Source organism: Microcaecilia unicolor, chromosome 1 (assembly GCF_901765095.1).
Source record: "Microcaecilia unicolor chromosome 1, aMicUni1.1, whole genome shotgun sequence".
Lineage (NCBI taxonomy): Eukaryota > Metazoa > Chordata > Amphibia > Gymnophiona > Siphonopidae > Microcaecilia > Microcaecilia unicolor.
Genome location: NC_044031.1, coordinates 603,271,603 through 603,293,912, shown reverse-complemented (window position 1 = coordinate 603,293,912; position 22,310 = coordinate 603,271,603). Strand labels below are relative to the sequence as shown.

General features: G+C 39.5%; 1 protein-coding gene across 1 annotated transcript in view; it reads left to right on the top strand.

Annotated features, from left to right (window-relative positions):
• Positions 1-5,680, top strand: part of AGO2 (argonaute RISC catalytic component 2) — a 350,472-nt gene extending 344,792 nt beyond the window's left edge. Inside the window, exon 19 of the mRNA XM_030219580.1 lies at positions 5,531-5,680. Coding sequence (XP_030075440.1) covers positions 5,531-5,639 — 109 coding nt within the window. The 3' untranslated portion in view covers positions 5,640-5,680. The remainder of the gene's footprint in view (positions 1-5,530) is intronic.
• The last annotated feature ends 16,630 nt before the right edge of the window (positions 5,681-22,310 follow it).

The window sequence follows — 22,310 nt, the reverse complement described above, 5'->3', positions numbered from 1 at the left end:
TCCTGGTCCTCCACATCAGCTCTCATCCTATTTGTGCAGGTCACACCGCAATATCTCCAATCTAATTTCTGTTCCTCTCCTCCCCCCTTCTTCCCTGCCTTTATCTTGCGCTCTATGGAATGCCCACTCTGTAACAAACTTTCCTACATCCATGATCTCTTTATCTCTCATACTCTCCATCTGCTTGCCCTAACTGAAACTTGGCTTTACCCTGAAGACTCTGCTTCAGTTGCGGCCCTATGCCATGGAGGTTATCTTTTCTCCCTTACTCCTCGCCCGGTGGCCGCAGAGGTGGTGTTGGGTTACTACTTTCACCCTCTTGTTGATTTCAACCTCTTCTTCCACCTCAGTCCCACTGTTTTTCTCCCTTCGAGGTCCACTCCATCCGTCTGTTTGCCCCTCTGCCTCTCCGAGTAGCAGTCATTTATCGACCACCTGATAAGTCCCTTTCTTCCTTTCTCACTGACTTTGATGCCTGGCTTTCCTTCTTTCTTGAACCTTCATCTCCTTCCCTCATTTTTGGGGATTTTAACATTCATGCTAATGATCCCTCTGACTCTTATGCTTCTCAGTTTCTTGCTTTAACATCCTCTTTCAATCTTCAACTGTGCTCCACTGCCCCCACTCACCAGAATGGCCACTGTCTTGATCTTATCCTCTTCTCAAACTGCTCACTCTCCAGTTTCTGTGCCTCAACTCTTCCCCTCTCTGACCATCATCTGATAACTTTCACACTTAAACACCCTCCTCCCCAGTCCCGTCCAATCTTAACCAATACATTTAGGAATCTTCAGGTTATTGACCCTTCTACTCTGTCCTCCAGTGTTTCAGATCTCTTCTCTACCACTATGTTATCCAAGTTTGTCAATGAGGCTGTCTCTTCCTATAATACTGTTCTCTCCTCTGCTCTGGATACTCTCGCTCCCCCCATTCCCTGTTCTGTAAAACATACCAAATCCCAGCCTTGGCTGACCTCTAGACTCCGCTACTTACATTCCTGTGCCCGCTCTGCCGAACGCCTTTTGCTGAAATCCCATGCCCATGCTGACTTCATACATTTCAAATTCTTGCTGACGTCCTTCCAGTCTGCTCTTTTACTTGCCAAACAGGACTATTACATCCAGTTGACAAATTCTCTTGGCTCAAACCCTGGACGTCTCTTTGCCACACTGAACTCTCTCCTCAAAGTGCCTTCACCTCCAACCCCCCCTTCACTTTCTCCCCCAGTCTCTGGCTGAGTTCTTTCATGATAAGGTTGACAAGATTAAACTTGAATTCTCAACCAGGTCACCTCCACCTCTCTTTCCCTTAGTCCATTCTCTCAACCCTCCAACCCCTGCCTCCTTTTCTTCCTTTTCTGAAATCACTGAAGAGGAAACTACTTCTTTCCTCCTCTAAACTAACTACCTGTTCCTCTGATCCTATTCCCACCCATCTACTTAACATTATCTCTGCTATTGTCATCCCTTTTATCTGTCATATCCTCAATCGTTCACTGTCCACTGCGACTGTTCCTGATGCTTTCAAACATGCCGTAGTCACACCACTCCTTAAAAACCTTTATTGGACCCTACCTGTCCTTCCAACTATCGCCCCATCTCCCTCCTCACTTTCCTATCCAAGATATTTTCTCCCCCTTCATTCAACTGAAACAGCGCTTGCTAAAGTGTCCAATGATCTGTTCCTGGCCAGATCCAAAAGTCTCTATTCTATCCTCATCCTTCTTGATCTATCTGCTGCTTTTGACACTGTTGATCACAGTCTACTCCTTGATACGCTGTCCTCACTTGGATTTAAGGGCTCTGATCTTTCATGGTTTTCTTCTTATCTCTCCCAGCGTACCTTTAGTGTATACTCTAGTGGATCCTCCTCTACTTCTATCCCACTGTCAGTTGGTGTACCTCAGGGTTCTGTCCTGGGGCCTCTTCTTTTCTCCATCTATACTTCTTCCCTTAGTACTCTGATCTCATCCCATGGTTTTCAGTATCAACTTTACGCTGATGACTCCCAGATCTACCTCTCCACACCAGAAATCCCAGTCGAAATCCAGGCCAAAGTATCAGACATTGCTGCCTGGATGTCTCAGTGCCATCTGAAACTAAGCATGACCAAGACTGAGCTTCTTATCTTTCCCCCTAAACCAACGTCTCCTCCTCCCCCATTCTCTATTTCTGTGGCTAACACTCTCATCCTTCCTGTCTCATCAGCTCATAACCTTGGGGTCATCTTCGACTCCTCCCTCTCCTTCTCTGCACATATTCAGCAGACTGCTAAAACCTGTCGTTTCTTTCTCTATAATATCAGCAAAATCCGCCCTTTCCTTTTTGAGCACACTACCAGAACCCTTATCCACACTCTTATCACCTCTCACTTAGACTGTTGCAACTTGCTTCTCACAGGTCTCCCACTTAGCCATCTCTCTCCTCTTCAATCTGTTCAAAGTTCTGCTGCAAGACTAATATTCCGCTAGTATTGTTATGCTCATATTAGCCCTCTCCTCAAGTCACTTCACTGGCTTCCTATCTGTTTCCGCATACAGTTCAAACTCCTCTTATTGACTTATAAGTGCATTCACTCTGCAACTCCTCAGTACCTCTCCACTCTCATCTCTCCCTGCATTCCTCCACGGGAACTCCGTTCACTGGGTAAATCTCTCTTATTTGCACCCTTCTCCTCCACTGCTAACTCCAGACTCCGTTCCTTTTATCTTGATGCACCATTTGCCTGGAATAGACTTCCTGAGCTGGTATGTCAAGCTCCATCTCTGGCCGTCTTCAAATCTAAGCTAAAAGCCCACCTTTTTGATGCTGCTTTTAACGCCTAACCCTTATTCACTTGTTCAGAACCCTTATTCACTTGTTCAGAACCCTTATTTTATCATCCTCACTTTAATATTCCCTTATCTCTTGTTTGTCCTGTTTGTCTGTCCTAATTAGATTGTAAGCTCTGTCGAGCAGGGACTGTCTCTTCATGTTCAAGTGTACAGCTGCGTACGTCTAGTAGCGCTTTAGAAATAAATAGTAGTAGTAGAAAGGGATCTAGGTGTCATCGTTGATAATACGTTGAAACCCTCTCCTCAGTGTGCTGCATCGGCTAAGAAAGCAAATAAAATGTTAGGTATTACTAGGAAAGGAATGGAAAACAAAAATGAGGACGTTATAATGCCTTTGTATCGCTCCATGGTGTGACTGCACCTCGAATATTGTGTTCAATTCTGGTCACTGCATCTCAAAAAAGATATAGTGGAATTAGAAAAGGTACAGAGAAGGGCGACAAAAATGATAAAGGGGATGGAACGACTTCCCTATGAGGAAAGGCTGACGTTTCGTGAGGCCGTCACTGTAAGTCTCGGCAGCCATTTTGAAAGAGCATAGAGGAGAGGATCAGCACTGTGGCAGCAAGCAGGAAGGAGTGAGGATCTTTCCTGCCCCAAAGAAGCCACTAGACCACAAGGCTGCTTCGAGGTCTGTTCCAGGAGGGCACCCTGTGCTTGGGGAAGGGGAGGATCTAGGTCTATCCCCACAGGATTCCCGTGGATCTGGATCCATCCCTGCAGATATGGAGGGAACTCCCGCAAGATTCCCATGGTAATCCCGCTATCCCCACTCCCGTGCAGCTCTCTATTTGGAATGTTGGGGGCATATATTTCTCCAGTAAAGCACACAAAGATCTTACAACACTTGCAGAGGGTGAAGGCTGATATTGTTTTGCTTCCAGAAATGCATCTTATAATGTAGAACATGCTAAATTGAAGAGATGGTGGGTGGGGGATTGTGTCGCAGCAGCAGCACAGGGGAAGAAAGGGAGAGTGGTAATTTTGATCTGCAGGGGGGTGGTGGATCATGTCAAAATACTCCAGTCTAATTCCGGAGGCCTTTATTTTTTTTTTCAGCTTACGGTGGCACAGCAAGACATTTTTTGTACAGTGTATGCACCTTATCAATTTGACAGGAAATTTTATAAAACGCTGATTGTTACTAATTCCTCTGCAGCATCTTCCTGTCATAGTAGGGTGGGGGCGATTTTCATGTGGTCTGGGATCTGGTTTTGGACAGGTCCTCTACTGTAGCAACACCAATGCTTCCTGCCTCTTGTGAGCTCCCTAAATTTTGCCATTTATTGGATCTGCTGGACGTGTGGCATTCATCTGACCAGGATTATACGCACTTGTCCAGGCGCATTCTACACAATAGTTGAAACTAAATAGGGAATGTTTTTTCAATCTTTCAGACAGTACTAAGATTAAGGAACAACACTCTATGAAACTAATAAGTAACACTTAAAGAAAATAGTTTTTCATTCAACACACAAGTATGCTTTTGAGATTGGTGTGGTTAAGGCAGCTAACATATTTGGGTTTAAAAGGATTTTGACAGGATCCAGGAAGAAAAGTCCATAAAACATTCTTAGCCCTGTAGACCTGATAAAAATACAGTTTATCCCTGGAAGTGAGTAATGAGGAATGGATCTGCTGTTTCGGATCCCGCCATGTACTTGTAACCTGGATTGGTCACTGTTTGAGATGGGATACTGGATTTGATGAATCTTTGGTCTGAGCCATTTTAGCATACCTTATGTTTTTATGTAAGTTTCAGTATGGTATCCAGGGCTGGATTTAGGCATAGGCAACTGGCTCTAGTGCCAACGTCTTTTAGATGCCAGAGCATTGCCATTGATTCCATACCTCAGTACAGTTCGATGCAACTGTCTCTTTAAATGGCCTGGGCTTGGAGCAAGCAGCATCAAACATATTGTAAAGATTTGTAGGTGTGGGAGGAGGGACCGAGCACCATTAAGTGTGAGGGCCTGTAGGCCCTGTGCTAAATCTTTACAATGTATTTGATACAGCTGCATCAGAATCAGGGGTGGTGAAGCACAGAGCATCTCTTTCTACCCATCTACCATAAGCAGAGGGCAAGCAGCAGGCTTGGGAGAGGGGAGAGGAGCACCTCCTCTTCTCCCTCCATTACCTATAGACATTCAGGGAATAAATATAGCCCTGGTGGTATCTGAACTTTGTCAGGATGTTAGGTGCTATGTTGAATTTTTTAATCTTAAGATTTCTTGATGTTATACTACTGTTATGTTATACAGATCTTCTATTCCACAATTACCAAATTTTGGTTCAATGCAGATTACAGTAAGAAAGCTGGAAACAATAACCCAGGCGATTACAATCTTCAGACTTCAGTCCTAACTAAATAACAAGAATTCTAAATAGCAAAAGTTGCCATTATGCTAATGTAGGTTATTTTACAGACGATAGATATTTAGAACACAAAAAAGTATTGAGCCTTTCTGAAAGCCAAATAATTAGTCAACATACAGTTCTCCGGCGGCAATGAATTCCATACCGAGGCAGCTTGGTAATACAAAGAAGAGTCAAATAATCTTTGAAATTTAATCCATCGAAGGATAACATTATTTTCTTTTTGTTAAACATGTATGCCATTACTTTTCTACACAATTGAGAGATCCACATTATATTTGCAAAAAGGCTAAATTTCTCCTATGTTTTCTTCTCTCCTAGTGCTGAGGGCAGCCACACATCTGGACAGAGTAATGGCAGAGATCAACAAGCACTTGCAAAAGCAGTTCAGGTTCACCAGGACACACTGCGCACCATGTATTTTGCCTGACATGTTTTAGTACTCAGTCTATCTGCAGCACACAGTATGGAATCACAGCAGACCAGCTGCCCCAGACCAGCAGTTGCCCAGGCTATAATGGGAGCCTGCATTGTGTGTGATATGAATTTCCCGATTTTAATGTTGTTAGGTTATGTATTTAAGTTCCTTTGATGTGAAAGAGAGCCCTCTGTCTGTGACCTCCAGCTTTTGTCTTGACTCACATACCTGTATAAATCCCTGCCAATGAGCAAGTGAGATGGCTTTCAAACCCCTTAAGCTGCTTGTCTGTACAGGTTTTGTTTTTTGTATTCACACACCTACACAGCTCATCTGAGGGCCACACAACCTATAGCAAAAAAAAAAAAAAAACCTTCCCATTTGATTTACCATGCCAATTATGCTTAGGTAATCTGTCAACATGGAAATTATAAGCTGTATAGAGCCTGTTCAGTAGTGAGAGTAGCTTGAATCTTCAAGCTTTGATCTTTCTAAATGTGCTTATCAGGTATTTTGCGGGACAGAAGGGGTTTGTTGTTTAAAGGGCAACAAACATAATTTCCTGGTCTGTAGCTGTGTGTCAACAGGACAAGCTTGTTTTTGAGGTGTTTGAGAGATCTGATTTTGTTTTGAGGGGTTTGGTTTTGGGTTTTTTTCACTATGCTCAGAAAGACATTTTTTCGAAACTAATTGATTAACTGCATAAAGAGCTGGTGTCTAAAGCATTGCTATCAACTCTAGTGCAATTGGCAAAAAACTGCTATTTAAAGCAGAATAGTTCTGAAAAGAAGAAAGCTAATCATTGAACCATACCCAGGATCATTGATACTGCTGCAGCCAGCGTGTGTGTCTGTCTCCTACATGAAGGGGAGAGTTGCACTGGAAAAGCCAAATAAGCCAGCCAAATAGGATGGTTTGTTTTTACAGCACATTTATCTTCTGTAGGGGAGAGGTAAGCACACCATTCTGCAGATTACATCAACCCAAAGCTGTTTCACAGGGCTGTGACTTTCTCTTTCCAAAGTTTCAAAACAATACGGGTTTCTGGTGACATATATCTTTTTTCCCCACTGCTGGTTGACTGTGTACAGATGAAATAACATGTTTTGCAGTATTAATATGACAGAATAGATTCTATTTATTTTATTTACTAAAGGAGTATACATCATATTTCTATTAACATGTCAATTATGCTTTGAATTTTAGAACTTAAAAGAAGAAGGAAAAAAAAACAGTTTATAAAATGATCCCTTAGTGTTTTTATACCTGAGTATGTAGTTTGGCTTTCATGTAGAATGAAGTGTATATTTACAGCTTCTAGAATGACCTTTAGCATGTAACAAAGCAGAGATCCCTATTCAGGTTAGGTATGCACAAATAAGACTGACATTTTCCATCCATTCAAGCACAAAAAAAAACCCAAAACACATAAATACACTGTTACATACTTCTGGTCTCTGATCACTTAAATACAGCTATGCCACCTTCTTCTTTCTTTACATTTCAAAGAATTTGCAGTACCGATGCTTTAGGAAACTGTTGAAGCTTTATTTGTGGAAAAAGAGAATTCTGTTTATACATTAAGTCGATGATAAGAGTGCACACTTATGCCTTTCCGTAAAACAGATGCAGGCATATGTTTGCACACGAGATCAAAGGAATATATCAGCCATTGCACTAATAGTTGAGCAACATCCAGAATATTAAAAGATTTTTTTAAAAGATACGTTTTATAAAATAATATTATAGAACAGAGATATAAAGATAGCATTTTATAATTGTTGCATTCTTCAGTTTCCTGTTTCAGTATTTTATTTTGCTTCTCTTGTCTTAGTGTAGGGCATTATTGCACCTCAAACTGTTTCACCCCTGTCTTTCATTAGTGCCAGTCTGACTCAGCCATAAGTGACAAAGGCAAGCCAAGGAAAGCTGTGCCAGCCTCAGTTGCTTAGAATTCAGGTGCTTAGGTTTGTTTTCAAGTTCACAGTTCTGATAGATAGTTGTAAATGGTACCAGTGAACTTGGCATGCATATACACGTGCATGTCATATTCTAAAATGATTTGCCTGTGGATTCATATTATTCTTTTTTTTGTTCTCTAATTGTCCATAAATATTTTGTTTTCTCTGCTAGTAGCATAAGCCTCAACTATCATAAGTCATATCTATATATGTCTGCATATATATGGATCATACCAGAATAGGAAAGCATTTAGTGAAGATGTAAAGATGTATGTATGTTTTTGGTGGACTTGAATGGAAAATAATCATTGAACTGAATTGTAATTATATTGCTTATTTCTGCTGTGGTTTGTACAAACCTAGGATTTCTTAATCTGGTGACTGAATATTCAACCAGATAGTGCCTATGTTGGTGGAACTGTTGATGACTTCATCATGTTCTTAAAAAAAATAATTGCCTTCCACAATGTGAAAGGGTGCTAGTTTTGTAACTCGATGTTGCCTCTAGAATAAGGAAAAAATATGGATTACATATGTTACCTGGTTATTGATCCAGTAACAAAGATTTATGACAGCATTGCTTAGAACCTGCCAGCTAATTTTACGGGTACCGTACCTTCTAGTAAAACCTCTGACTGTTATGGCTTTCCTTTTTATGTGTGTACCTTTGTTATTTTAGCATTATAACTACTGTACCAACTGGTTGCAAAGTACTTTAATTGAATCATTTTAGTCATTCCTGCGGTCTTATTTAGACTGGACCCATGACACCAAACCTGAGTTTGTCCGATGATATGCAACTTTCATTTCTGTGTCTGCTTAAATCTAGTGAGTTCATACAATCATACTCTCTAGAAGTATATTCAGATCTCTAGGACAATAGAGATTACTTCTCTTAGCCATCATTAGTGAGTATGGTTTTGAAAATCGAACAGAGACTTTATAAGGGATTGGATAGTGACATAATCTGGAAGACAATCGAAGTGGCACAGGAGACCTATAGTGGTTCATGTAAGTTTTCTCACAATATATCATTTGCATATGGAAAAGGAATGTAGATAGACACTTCTCAGTTGCATGTTTGATGTTTGTAGGTTTCTTATGTACATCAACAGCCATAATCAAAGTGTAAATTTTACCTTTTTTCATTTGTATATTTGTTTTGATACTTTCCATTACTCAGAGTTCTCTTTGAGAAGATCTTACAGATTGTTTGGGTTAGTCACCCTTTCTTCTCACTTTCTGTACAGTGCAATTTTTTTTACTTTTATAGTATATTTTTAACTTCCTCCTAAATATGGTCATGCAATCTTTATTAAAAAAAAAAAAAAAGAAAGAAAAAAAACTTACAACTCGAACAAATAATTGCACTGATTTTTTTAACCCGTTTTTTCTGTAATAGACTTCTTTTGCATGTTTGAAAATACTGTAAATATTTTTGTATATTGCATAAAATAGAAATGCTGTGGATATTAGGCATTTGTTCTTTTACAAAGGAGCTGCCATATTCTGTAGTTTACAGTGGTAAAATTTGTCTTATTAGATTACGTTGTTTTTGGGGGGTTTTTTACTTCCAAACCTCTGTGGCTCATTGAAGAATGAAGGACATATTAGTTATCATTTTGTCTTTATTAGTGAAAGCTGCATTTCTCCCCAGCAGGCAGAACATTAAAGCACTTGGGGCTTGATAAGCTCTTTGCCTGTTAATTCTGTGTTCAGATGACCACTGTAGTTGTGTAAAGTTCCCCTGCTCAATAAAGCGCTTAGAAATCTCAAGCATTGTATTTAGAAAGGCTGGAGAAATACCTGATTTTGATGTCCATTTCTCCTTTTGTAATGCATTGAAACCTTGAGTTTAGCATAGGAGTACCAAGGAAGCAGTTGGTACACTAACTGCCTTATTTTCGAAAGTGATGGGCGCCCAGATTTCGACCCAAATCGGGAGATAGGCGCCCATCTCGCAAAGGCGCCCAAATTTGTATAATCGAAAGCCGATTTTGGGCGTCTTCAACTGCAATCTGTCGCGGAAACAGGCAAAGTTGACGGGGGCGTGTTGGAAGCGTGGCGAAGGTGGGACTGGGGCGTGTTTATCAGATGGGCGCCTTTGGCCGATAATGGAAAAAAGGCGTTTTAGCACGAATTTGGGTCATTTTTATTGGACCCTTTTTTTTCACGAACAAGTCCCAAAAAAGTGCCCTAAATGACTACATGACCACCGAAGGGAATCGGGGATGATCACCCCTGATTCCCCCAGTGGTCACTAACCCCCTCCCAGCATAAAAAAAAGAACTTTAACAACTTTTTTTTCCAGCCTGTATGCCAGCCTCAAATGCCATACCCAGCTCCCTCACAGCAGTATGCAGGTCCCTGGGGCAGTTGTTAGTGGGTGCAGTGGACTTCAGCCAAGTGGACCCAGGCCCATCCCCACCTACCTGTTCCACTGTGTTGGTAAATGGGAGCCCTCCAAACCTCCCCCAAAACCTACTGTACCCACATGTAGGTGCCCCCCTTCAGCCATAAGTGTTATGGTAATGGTGTACAATTGTGGGCAGTGGGTTTTGGGGGGGGGGGGGATTTGAGGGGCTCAGCACCCAAGGGATGGGAGCTATGGACTTGGGAGGTATTTAATTTTTTTTTTCTAATTGTTAAAAGTGCCCCCTTGGGTGCCCGGTTGGTGTCCTGGCATGTGAGGGGGACCAGTGCACTACGAATCCTGGCCCCTCCCATGACCCAATGCCTTAGATTTGTTCGTTTTTGAGCTGGGCGCCTTCGGTTTCCATTATCGCTGAAAAACGAAACCGCCCAGCTCAAATCCGCACAAATCCGATGCATTTGCCGGGCACAAACTGTGTTAGCGAAAAAAAGATGGGCGCCCATTTTTTTTTTCGAAAATACAGTCTGTCCCGCCCCTTCACTTACCCGTTAGCAGACATAGATGCCCATGGAGATGGGCATTCGTGTTCGATTATACCCCTCCAAGGAAATTTTAGTAAATAAGAACGAGCTACCAAGGTGCCCTCATCCACAAGAAGGAGATACATCAGATGATGGGTCAGGATGATGCCGTTTACATCATAATTTCTGGTTTTGGAAGTATGTAAGTCCTTTTCTGTTAGTGTGCCAGTGATAGGGGCCAAGGAATTATCTGAGGTTAAGAATATATTTGTTTGTGGGATGAACCGGGTAGTAGTGAGGAGGAGGGGAGACGTTTTATCCGACATACACGGGAATGCTTTGTTCTTTTCTTTCTGTACTTTTCTAATTTGTCATGCAAGTTTGAAACCTGTTTTTCTCTGACTTGCATAAATGTAATGGCTATACAATCAAACTTCTTGGTGCCTGTAGGCTAGCGAGTTGATTTTGTTAAAGATTACCTGTACATTTTTTTTTTGTTTCCATACATTTTTATTAAGAAATCAAGCATACAAAGAAAACCACAGTTCCATCACAGATCCCCCCCCCCCCCCCTTATAACCATATTATAATTTCCCAATAACCCCAGTCCCTTACCCCCCTCCCCCCCCCCAAAAAAAAGAAAAAAACCAACTATACAATCCTCACTTAGAAACACAAATCCGAGGGACATACTGTGGTTCTTCAGTGTACCTGTACATTTGTTAACTCCAGTCTATGGTGATGAACCATAATGTATCCTAAATTACTCTGATTAAAGACCCTGCATGCCATGCCATAACTTATTTGCTGTGTGCTTCAAAATTAGATAGGACAAGCTATGTTTAGGGAAATTATTGATGGACAGACACTAGTGTCTGCCCAAAGCTGCTCAGTCTGGCAAAAGATCTATCTTTCTTTCCTGCTTACAAATGTGTTTTTATAACAAAGTACACTATAAAAATACTAACACACTAATTTAGGTTAAGCTGAACTAAGTTTTAGAGTATATGCGCTCTCCAAAAATACCCCCTCAATAACTTGAAAATAGATACATGGAGATATACAGAAACATTGATCTAGGACTGCAGTCATTCAGTCTATGTCTAATCCTTGGTGTTTCTGTGTCAATTCTAGATCATGGTAATACTGCTGGAAAAGAGGATTGAATGGCAGATTTGGCTATGGGAGAGGTTTTCTCATAATGAATATACTTCCAGTCACCCTCTAAATAAAAATAATGACATTTATTTTTGGTTTTCCTCAATTAGAAAATTAATATCCTGTTCTGATACTGTGCCTAGCCTTATGCCTCTGCTCAGGTTGTGAAATAGTAATAGACAACTGGTGCTCTAAATGAACTAAAAGTAAACTGTAGAAAAATCTGAGATGTGTTTTTGTTTACAATTAATTCAGGCAAGCTTCCTTAAAATTTACTACCGTAAATTTTGAAACATTTCTCGAGAATTTCTGTGTATTAGGTCGGTATAATGCTGACTATGGTCTTTATACTAGACAATACAGGTAGGTTCTAAAGTGAAACAGTATTTAACCTTCTGTTTTTCATTAATAAGGCAGTGCTTCTCAACCCAGTCCTTTGAGTCACATCCAACTAGTCAGATTTTCAAGATATCTATAGTGAATATGCCTGAGAGAGATTTGCATGCACTTCCTCCTTGGTATGCAAATTCCTCTCACGTATATTCATTGTGGATATCCTAAAAACCCGACTGGCTGGGCATGTCCCAAAGACTGGGTTGAGGAGCACTAGTCTAAGGGATCTGTTACAAAAGAAAAGGTAAATGTAGAAAGAGAATTTTTGGCCAAATAAATGTGAATTTTCTTCCCAAATAGGGTTTGTAGATATGAGTCTAACAAAACAGCACTTGAATCATGCAATAATTTCTTCAGACTTGAATTGTAGATCTGTATTCCATCTTTAGTCTGTGTTTGTTGACTGGCAATTTCCTCCTGCTCTTTTGTGCTTCCATCTTTTAAAAAAAACACCCTTCATACCTACCCAGGAATTTTCTGCCATTTGGCACACACTCACCCACACCGTCCATCATTGAAATAGGTCTTGCCCAAGGACCACAGATGTAGGCTTTTTCTGGAACTTGGGACATACATTCCGGAAGTCTGACCAGTATATTACACCATCGTACAGTGACTGAGACTTCATTCCAGGGACATGAATGCTGTCTCTGCAGCATTCAAAGCTAGCCTAAGGAGAGAAGTCAGGCTTGGGACATGAACCTAGGTCTCTTTCATGGCAGGGCACAGTACTGTTGCTGAGCCATGGGGATAGCCTCATCCAAGCTATACAGATGTGTGTATTTTTACCTCTAGTTCACTGTGAAATAAAATGTCTTGAAAAAGGTCATTGGATGATATAATACATTCAAAATTTTGTGTTTAACGCATAAGGCCTATTACTGTGGCCTGCCGTCATACTTATCTCTGACTATTCCATACACCCCTACCTGTTCAGATCTATCAACTCTCATCAGTTGGCACATCCAACCCCCGAGAAAGTCCATTATAAACCTACCCGGCAGTCGGCCTTTTTCTTTTTATTATTATTATTTTTATGTTTGTATAGTTCTAACTTGGTTGTTTGCTGTGTGGAGTCCCTCTCCTGTTTTAAAATGGCATTCTTTTCCATCACATGTTTGTGTTCTTAGATTATACACCACTTTGATCTGCCAGCCAGAAAAGGCGGTTTTAGAAATAATAAATATAAATAAACTTAGCTCCCAGACTATGGAACAATCTTCCCCCTTCTATATGCTCGGAACTCTCTTTTACGACATTTAAAACATTATTGAAGACATATTTCTTTGCTTTAGCCTGTAAGGGAGAACAGTTGCAATAAGTGCTGAAGCATGTTCCTGGATTTATTATGTTAAATTTATTGTTTTGTCTTGGCCACCTTAGTATGCCTGGTAGTTTCCTGTTTTAATTTGGAGTTCCTTTCCTGTTTTCATTTGTTATGATTTTATGTACACCGCTGTGATCTGTGCTTAAGTCCAGGCAGTGTATCAAGAATTTTATTAAATATAAACAAATGTAAATCAGACTGCAAGAATCTTATTTACTAGTCTGGTTTTTTTTAGTACTCCTGCTAGCACTCAAACCAGTTGTGTATGTATACTGCACTATCTGCACTTTGTACTAATATATAGTCCAGTAAATGATGGCAGAAAAAAAATCAGATTGCAGTTCTTTCTCTTTGGGTAGCTGAACATGTAAATTCCCCAACTCAGCCCAACTTCAGCTCCCCACTCCCACCTGTGTGTGTGAGTTTTCAATCCATTTCCTACTGCTGATTTCCATGTCAATCACAGACCTGCCGAGATTCTGTTAAAGTGCTGGACTCTGCTGCCTTTAGTGGTAGAGCTGTTTTATAGCTTGTCACCTTTATCGGACCACTGAATTCAACACTGAAGTCTCCTTCCAAATCCTTTGACTAAGTTTTCTTATAATTTACACTAATTATGCATACAGCTACCAAAACTAGCAAAGCCATTGTCCAAAACATTTGTCTGCCCCATCATCCTTTAAGTTTAGGGTTTAACTCTGGTCACTTCATGCAGGTTATGTCACTGCTGCTGTAGAAACGCGCAGTACAGCCATACCACTTCTTTTTGGGTCATAACTGCTTCTCTCTTCAGCTTACCCCAATGCCATCTTGAAAAACATTGGCTGTTGGAGTTATAACCACTGCTCCATCAAGATCACTCTAATGCTGCTCTAGAAGTCCATTGCAGTTATGCTAGTGTAGTTAACATTATAATCTCCTCAAAGCAGGTTACCCCTGGGCTGCCTCAATAGCTTGTGATGTAGTATTAGATGTACTACTAGATACTACTTCAACTAGCTCATTACGTTCAGCAAATAAGGATCCTCTGCGCTTATCCCAAAACCTTTTGAAGTTGTCATTTTCGCTTCCACCGTTATGGAAGGATATGCCAGGCTTCCATCTTTTTCAAGAAAAAAAGTTTCCTGACATCAGAGTATGCCCCTTTCAGCATCATATCATGACCCCTTAATTCTACAACTTCCTTTCTATTGAAAAAGGATTTGCTTCTTGTGCATTAAATACATTCTGCCAAGTTATACAGCAAGCCAAACGTGGTGGCTGCTGTTGTAAAAACGTAAGCAAACCATAGTTTTGGCAGCTTCCTTAAGCTACCATGGTATTGGGAATTCAATTTTCTGAAAAATAGAAAAATAATGCTGCAAAACTGGGTTAATGATGATCTTCTGACAAAAAGGGAGACTTAGCAAAGGTGATCCCGTTGTTTAATCCAAACTTTCAATTTGGAATTGTAGCTGGTGGTAAATAAAGGTTAAAGCTCCTAACAGAGTGTTTGCCGGCAATATATTGCACACAGTGATCACTTGAATAATCAGAAAGTCAACAATAATAGAAATTAAAAGCCTCTCAGGAGAAACCTAAAAGATTCCTAGTACCCCCTTTACGCGGATGATCCAAACCTTCAAACTAAACAAACTATTTATTCCTCTCTTTAAATTTGCACCAGTGATTTAGCTTTATTTTAACATTTTCTTTTTCAATCTGATGGGTTGAACTCTTCAAGGATTAACTGCTAGGCCATGCCCTCTTATTTATTTATTTTTTTTTTTTTAAAGAAACCATTGCTTTGGTAGTGTTGCTTCCTTTCCTTTGTTCTCATGATTAATAATGACAGAATCCCCATTTAAATGATTATTGTAAGTATGATAACTTGCTGTATTACAGCAAGTAACCAATAAGTACACATAAACAGTTTTTAAGTAAGATTTGTTAGCTGGTTGCTTTTCAAAAGTAGGTTTGTATTTTTTGGTTCATTTTACATCTGCAACCCAAAATACATGATCCAGTGTGAAAACTACATTCGATTACAAAACCATGACACCCCCGCCCAGAGATTTATTTAAATCATAGTTCATAGGAGTAAGAATATTTTAGTACATTGATAAAGGGAAAGATTAGTATCAGGTGAATCATATATATGAATATGAGGTTACTAATTTATTCCAACCAAATTTTAAAAAATAATCAGAAATAGGCCTAATTCAGTAATGAATTTTTCCAAAGGCACAAAGTAAGAAAAGGTCCCCCTTTTTAAGGCCCAATGGCTATATATAGGTTCAGGTATAAAAGGCACTTCAACTGTTGGTAAAGCACCACCACTCTTTACTCATGAAAGGACACCAATTATAAGTTTTCTGTTTTAGGTTTTAATTGATAAACACCAATAAAACACCCCTAGTGTTAAAAAAATGAATATAATAGATCTTAATTGGAACAGCATCACTTCTGGTAATCTCTTACCCCTCCCCTGGCTTGTCTTTTATCCCTTTGTCTCCTGACAGACTCCTACGTGATACAAATCTATGTATTTGATTCTATCAAAAAAGGTGCCAAGCAATAGTAGCTGTAGTGTAAAAACAGAATATTTTTGTACCTTATTAATTGGAAAATAAACACTTATAATTTATAAGCATACCTAATAGAAACCCAAATTATAAACCCAGAAAACAGACATTTGAAACATGAGGAAAAAAATCAGATTTTGATCAAATTGTGGTTTTTGTCAGGTGGATATTAGTTTGCCATCAATAAAACTGCTGAAAATATCTTTCTTGTTAGATAATTCTCCTTGTCAAAGGTCTGCATAAAAATTCCAGTATTTGGACATAGTTCTATGTGGGAGAGAGGGGATTGGTAAATGTTCACATTATTTTCAGTTACATATGTTCCAAGTCTACAGTTATATGTTCCTTTCTCATTAATTAGTCTGGTGTCTGTGAGCTTGTATAATCCTTTTTGCTACTGAGCTATAACCCTTTGTGAAAACTGTTGATTTACAGTGTCTTGCAGAAGTGTTCATACGCATATATTTTTCACATTTTGCTATCTAAAAAATACAAATCAAAGTACATTCAAGTAGGAGCTGGTTTTGCTGACCTACACAGCAGAATCTACACATTCACGCCTATATTTACAAAGCAGCGCTATGGACACATTAGCGTTTTTAACACATGTAAATGGTTTACGTGCGTTAAGCGCCAACGCTCCCATAGAAATGTATAGGCGTGTTAGCGTTTAACATGCCTTAAATTTACAGGCACGTTAAAAACGCTAACACACATTAGTAAACATACCCCTATGTGTGGAAAAAGAAGCAATTCTAGAAATATTCAAAAAGAATTAAAAACAAAGAACCAAAAAAATCTCATTTGCAAAGTTTTCACATCTCTATATTGCTCCTTTTTGCAGCAGTAACAGCCATTTGGAACAGTGCTTCCCAAACTTTTATCAAATATGATCCCATTTTAACACTTAAAAATTCATGTGACCCAAAATGATGAAAACAAAATAGCTGATTTCCCCACCCTCCTTCCCTCTCCTGTCAGTCTTTCCTCTCCCTGCTTATGCAAAGCAGGAAAAAGACAGCAACAGTAATGTGTCTGTGTGCTCACAGACCTCAATGCTAGTCAAACAGCCCACACAGGAAGAGGGGACAGGGCTTGTAAACATTCACTGAATCTAATGTGTCTGAATTTAAGAAAGCGTGGGACAGGCACCTGGGAACTTTTAGGGAGAGGTGGATGCCGAGGATGGGCAGACTGGATGGGCCATTTAGTCCTTATCTGCTGTCATGTTTCTGTGAATCGCAGGCTCCATGCTGAATGCCACTACTGGGCATAGGTGTCAGTGGAGGAGCAGCTATACTTGTGTCTTCATTTGGTGTCCCTATCTACAGTTCAGGAATCACAGATTTATGATAAATGTCAACCAACTTTGCACTGTAGGATGGTTCAATTTTTGCCTCTTTCTTGGCAAGCTGTTCCAGGTTGGCTGGGATAATTTATGGAAAGTAATCTTCAAGTCTTTGCACAGATTTTCTAATTGGATTCAGATCTGGATTTTGACTGACCACTTGAGAACAGTCTGTTTACACTTTCCAAAAATACTAGGACTAGGGGGCATGCGATGAAGCTACAATGTAGTAAATGTAAAACGAATCAGAGAAAAGGTTTCTTCACTCAGCGTGTAATTAAACTCTGGAATTCGTTGCCAGAGAATGTGGTAAAGGCGGTTAGCTTAGCGAAGTTTAAAAAAAGGTTTGGACAGCTTCCTAAAGGAAAAGTCCATAGACCGTTATTAAATGGACTTGGGGAAAATCCACTATTTCTGGGATAAGCAGTATAAAATGTTTTGTACTTTTTTGGGATCTTGGCAGGTATTTGTGACCTGGATTGGCCACTGTTGGAAACAGGATGCTGGGCTTAATGGACCTTTGGTCTTTCCCAGTATGGCAATACTTATGTACTTTATTCTTGTTGAACCACTCAAATATTGCTTTTGCTATGTGATTATTAGGATCATTGGCCTACTGAAAGGAGAATCTTTTTCCCAGTCACTTGTCTGTGGCAGACTTGAAACAGGTTTTCAGACCGTGCTTTGTGCCATCCGTCTTTCCTTCAGCCTTCACAAGCCTTCCTGTCCCTGCTGCTGCAAAGCATCTCCACAAAATAATACTGTCACTACCATATGAATCAGTTGTTTACTCGTTCAGAAAGTATAAAAGACTAGAAGTCATGCCATGAAGATACTAAGTACTGTTTAAAAGAAAGGGGAGAAAATATTTTTTCACTCCATGCATAATTAAGTTCTAGAATCAATTGCCAAAATTATCTGAAGAAAGCCTGAGTGGCCAACTACTACTATTAACTGAAGGTAAGCAATCTTCTCAAGCTTGTTGAAACTGGTTGTCATGTAATAGAACCTTAACAAAATGCCTTAGGGAGGAAGTTATTAATATGGGCTACTGTTAAGTTGGGTTATTTTATCAAGTTGGGTTATTTTAGCATAGGGCCCATTTTATTCCTTAATCTACTCATTTTAATAGGAAGCTCAAAAATGATTTGAGCTCAGAGGCACACTTCATGGAGTTATTCCCCCTATTGATTGTGAGTACGTTGAGTAATGACCTTGGTGACATTAACACACAGAATGATCTTTGCATTTAATAGTCATAGTTGTTTCATTTAATAGTCATAGTGGCTTGAATAATAACTAGCATGATGAATGAGTTTCAGCAACCTTAAGAAGATTGCTTTTCAGGGATTAGCTAAGAGTTGTATTTGGCTACTCATTTGGGGTTATTTTCCAGATAAGGCACTGTGGGGTCCTTTTACTAAATGGCCTTAAGCCCTTAATGTAAGGTTAGCCTTTCTGCACACGCTAACCTGCACATTATCGATTTTTGAAAAATAACTTTCTTGAGGGGGCGTGTCATGGACGGAGAATCCTGCATTATCCAGCTAGTGCTTTATGATTAGCATGTACAAACTGGATAACACAAGAGTTAACGCAGGAGCACTTACCACCTAAATAGGAGGAGGTAAGTGCTCCTCTGTTAATTTTTTGCAGGTACCACATATTAATGGGACCAGTAGCGTATGACCTGCAAACAAGAAAAAGAAAAACCCTTAGAGGGCTCCATTTAGTGTACAGGAAAGTCCTGCATGAAAATATATTAAGCCTGGATTGTAGTGCACTTTAATAAAAGGGCCCCATTTTATTTTATGAAAAAATATAAGGTTTGCTGCTGAATAAGTAATCTGTTCTGAGTTTGAAAATGGCAGAACTTTGAGGTGTTTCCTCTGTGATGCATGTGCTTTGATTTTTTATGATCTTTGGCATTGTTCATCCTGTAGTTTTTTTTGTATTGCATTGAGTCCTGATGATATTCTTATTTTTTGGATCTGATGTAATCTCCCCCCCCCCCCCCCCCCCCCCCCCCCCCCCCATATAGACCTTTTTTTTTTTTTTTTTCTCAGTTTCAGCCAGTTCTTTAGTTCTTTTACAGTAATCTTAGGCCTCTCAAAGGGACTTTCCTCAGCAGTTTCCTTAATCCCACAGCTGCTGACTTTGGAGAGACAGCCTCAATCAAGCTGTCTCTTGGTGATGCGAAGCTGTTTCCACTGATGAACCTGAGGTTGCCCCTAGGGGCACACTGAAAATTTCTTATAGCCTTCTCCAATACGTTTCTTTGGAATAATTTCACCCCAGATTTCTTTCAGCAGCTCCCTGTTCAAATTCACTTTATGCAACAGAAACACCTTGATTCTTCATCCAAAAGTATTTAAATCAGCTAAACTACTGTGATTCCATACAGATAGAATCTGTTTCACTTTAAGAAGACCCAATAAGTTATTTTTGCTAATGGTGCTAATTTGGGTTTACTATGAAAAATATAGATGGGTGTGAAGACTTTTGCAAAGCCTTGTACATCAAACAGAATTTTTATTTCATTCACGTTTGCCATACTGGCAAATTGATAACATGATTGAGAGAGTTATAACATCCAGAAGATGAAATTATCTTCTGGTTTTTACCATATCGTACCTAAGCACTGTTAAATTAGGGTACGGAGGCAATGGCAGAATTATTTCATTCTTTCTACAGTACAACAAAAGTTGAATTCAGTGAGGCAATTAGTTTAAAAAAGTTAGTGGTATTAATAATTTCATCCAGGTGTAGAGCACACCTGTTTTAATTTATGGAATTTATAATTCACCATTTATAGTTTTTTTTTTTTAGTTTAAGAAGAGCAGAATACACCCTAAAACATAGACAAATCAAATTAACACAACCAAACCCACCCATTCTCTCCTCCAAACTACCTCTTGATCATCCTTCTCAACTATCTTTAAGCCCCACTGAATAGAAGATTAATGATGTAAATAAAAGTCTGACACAAACATTTGCCCTGGTATTATCTGCTCAAACCTGTTAAATTCAAATTTGAATCCTGAAGCCACGAAATACAATTTTAACATAAAAATAGGAACTCTGTGCCGCAACATACTTAATTGCTTAGAATAATCATTGTAAACGAATGTATTGTATAAATCTCGATTTCTTGCATCCTAGTAACCTATGGCTTGCTTAACTGACATAAAGGGTTCTAAACCCCCAGTTTTACACAACTTTTCTATTTTTTTATATAAAGAGAAGCAAAGCTAACTCAAAATTCTTTAATATTGTAAATGATTTTACTGTTTTTCTTTTTTTTTTTTTTACTGAGATTTTAATATGGCATTTTGAATAAAAATTTTATGACTCTTAAAAGTTTACATTATTCTTAATAGAATTTAAGCAGTTAAGGCCTCATTTTAAGTGGTACTAAATATATATTAACTGGTTTTAAACTTGCGCCGTGCACCTGTGTGATGATGACTTGTGCCTGAAATGTGAAAAGCAGACTCTACTCTTTGCTCAAACTGACATTATTTAGTAGCATCTAGATTCTATATATGCCATTTTAATCATTCATTTTAAGTGTTACTACAGGATGTTGATATTGATGGTTTGCTATGAAATGATATTGGAAGAGTCTTTTTTTTTTTTTAATGGATTTGTATACATCTGTTCCTCAAATAGATGTGGTGCATGTGGTGATGCTGCTTTAAATTATGCCTTAACAAGCTATTATATATCATAAAATCAATCAAGCAAATAAAAGCTGGGGCTCTATATACCAAGATATTTACTCACATTCTTGCCTCTGGACAAAAGTCCTGAGCAATCAAGACCCTTCTAAGAAATATATTTTTTAAAGAATCTGGCCTTTTTGCCTATACAATACAGGGAATTTGCAGTACATTTACTGTGAAGGGCCTATGTTATCACTGGCTATCCTTTCTTAAGATTAGAATGAGCTGTGTGCTCTCTATGTGCACCCCCCCCCCCTTTAAAAATTCTCATTCTAAGATTTGAGGTGTGTTAAGCTCTAGTTTTATCTATATTTTACGGTGATCTAAGGAGAACTGTAATATGGTGTATAATTGTGGTGAAGTCCTAAATACTTGCTTTAGATGGTGCCATAATGCTGATTTCTGCTTATGATTGACTAATCTTTGACCTTTCAACTAGAGGCACGTGACGAATAGGGGGACCCAACTTTCTTTCCAATTTGGAACTACCTCAGTAATGAGTTGGGTGCTAGTTGAAAAAAAATTAAAGGGCCCTTTTACTAAAGCTTAGTTTGCGCTAATAGACATTAGTGCACTCTCAGGGGTTCTTTTACCAAGCTGCGGGAAAAGGGCCCTGCACTAGTGGCAGGGGCTGTTTTTACCGCACGCCAGGGCCCTTTTTACTGCAGCAGGTAAAAAGTCCCCAGACAAACATGGACATGCGGTAAGAGAACTCGTACCACGAGGACATGCGACAGGGAGCCCTTAGTGGCGATAAGGGTTCCCATGGTAACCTGGTGGTAACTGGGCAGTGCGCAGTGATGCCCAGTTATCGCCGGGTTACCACAATGCATGCCATTTCTGGGGGTTTTCTTTTTCCCCCGGAAATGGCGCACACACGGGGCACAGCTGCCGCCGGCTGTAGTCCCGATTTAGCATTTGGTAAGCTCACATTGGGCTTACTGACACTTTGTAAAAGGGCCCCAAAATGCTGCATGTCCTATTTTATACCCATGGGCCATGTGGCACTTAGTGCACGTCAATCTCCATTAGTGAATGGTAGGCTTTAGTAAAAGGGCCCTTTATTGAAAATGATTGAAGAAACGTGACCAAACAGTCAACTACAAACAGTCAACTATGATTGTGCTTTTGTAAGACAATAATCCTTCAAAATTGATTTTGTTTTCAGTGTTTTAGAAAATATATAAGGTTTTTTTGTCTTCTATTCCTTGTGCCTTTTGTGTTAGTCATGTGGAGGAGCATTTTCAATATGTCGTCTAAATCTGATTTTGGATGTTTTGCAGAAAATGTCCAAAAATCAAGTGGTGAACAT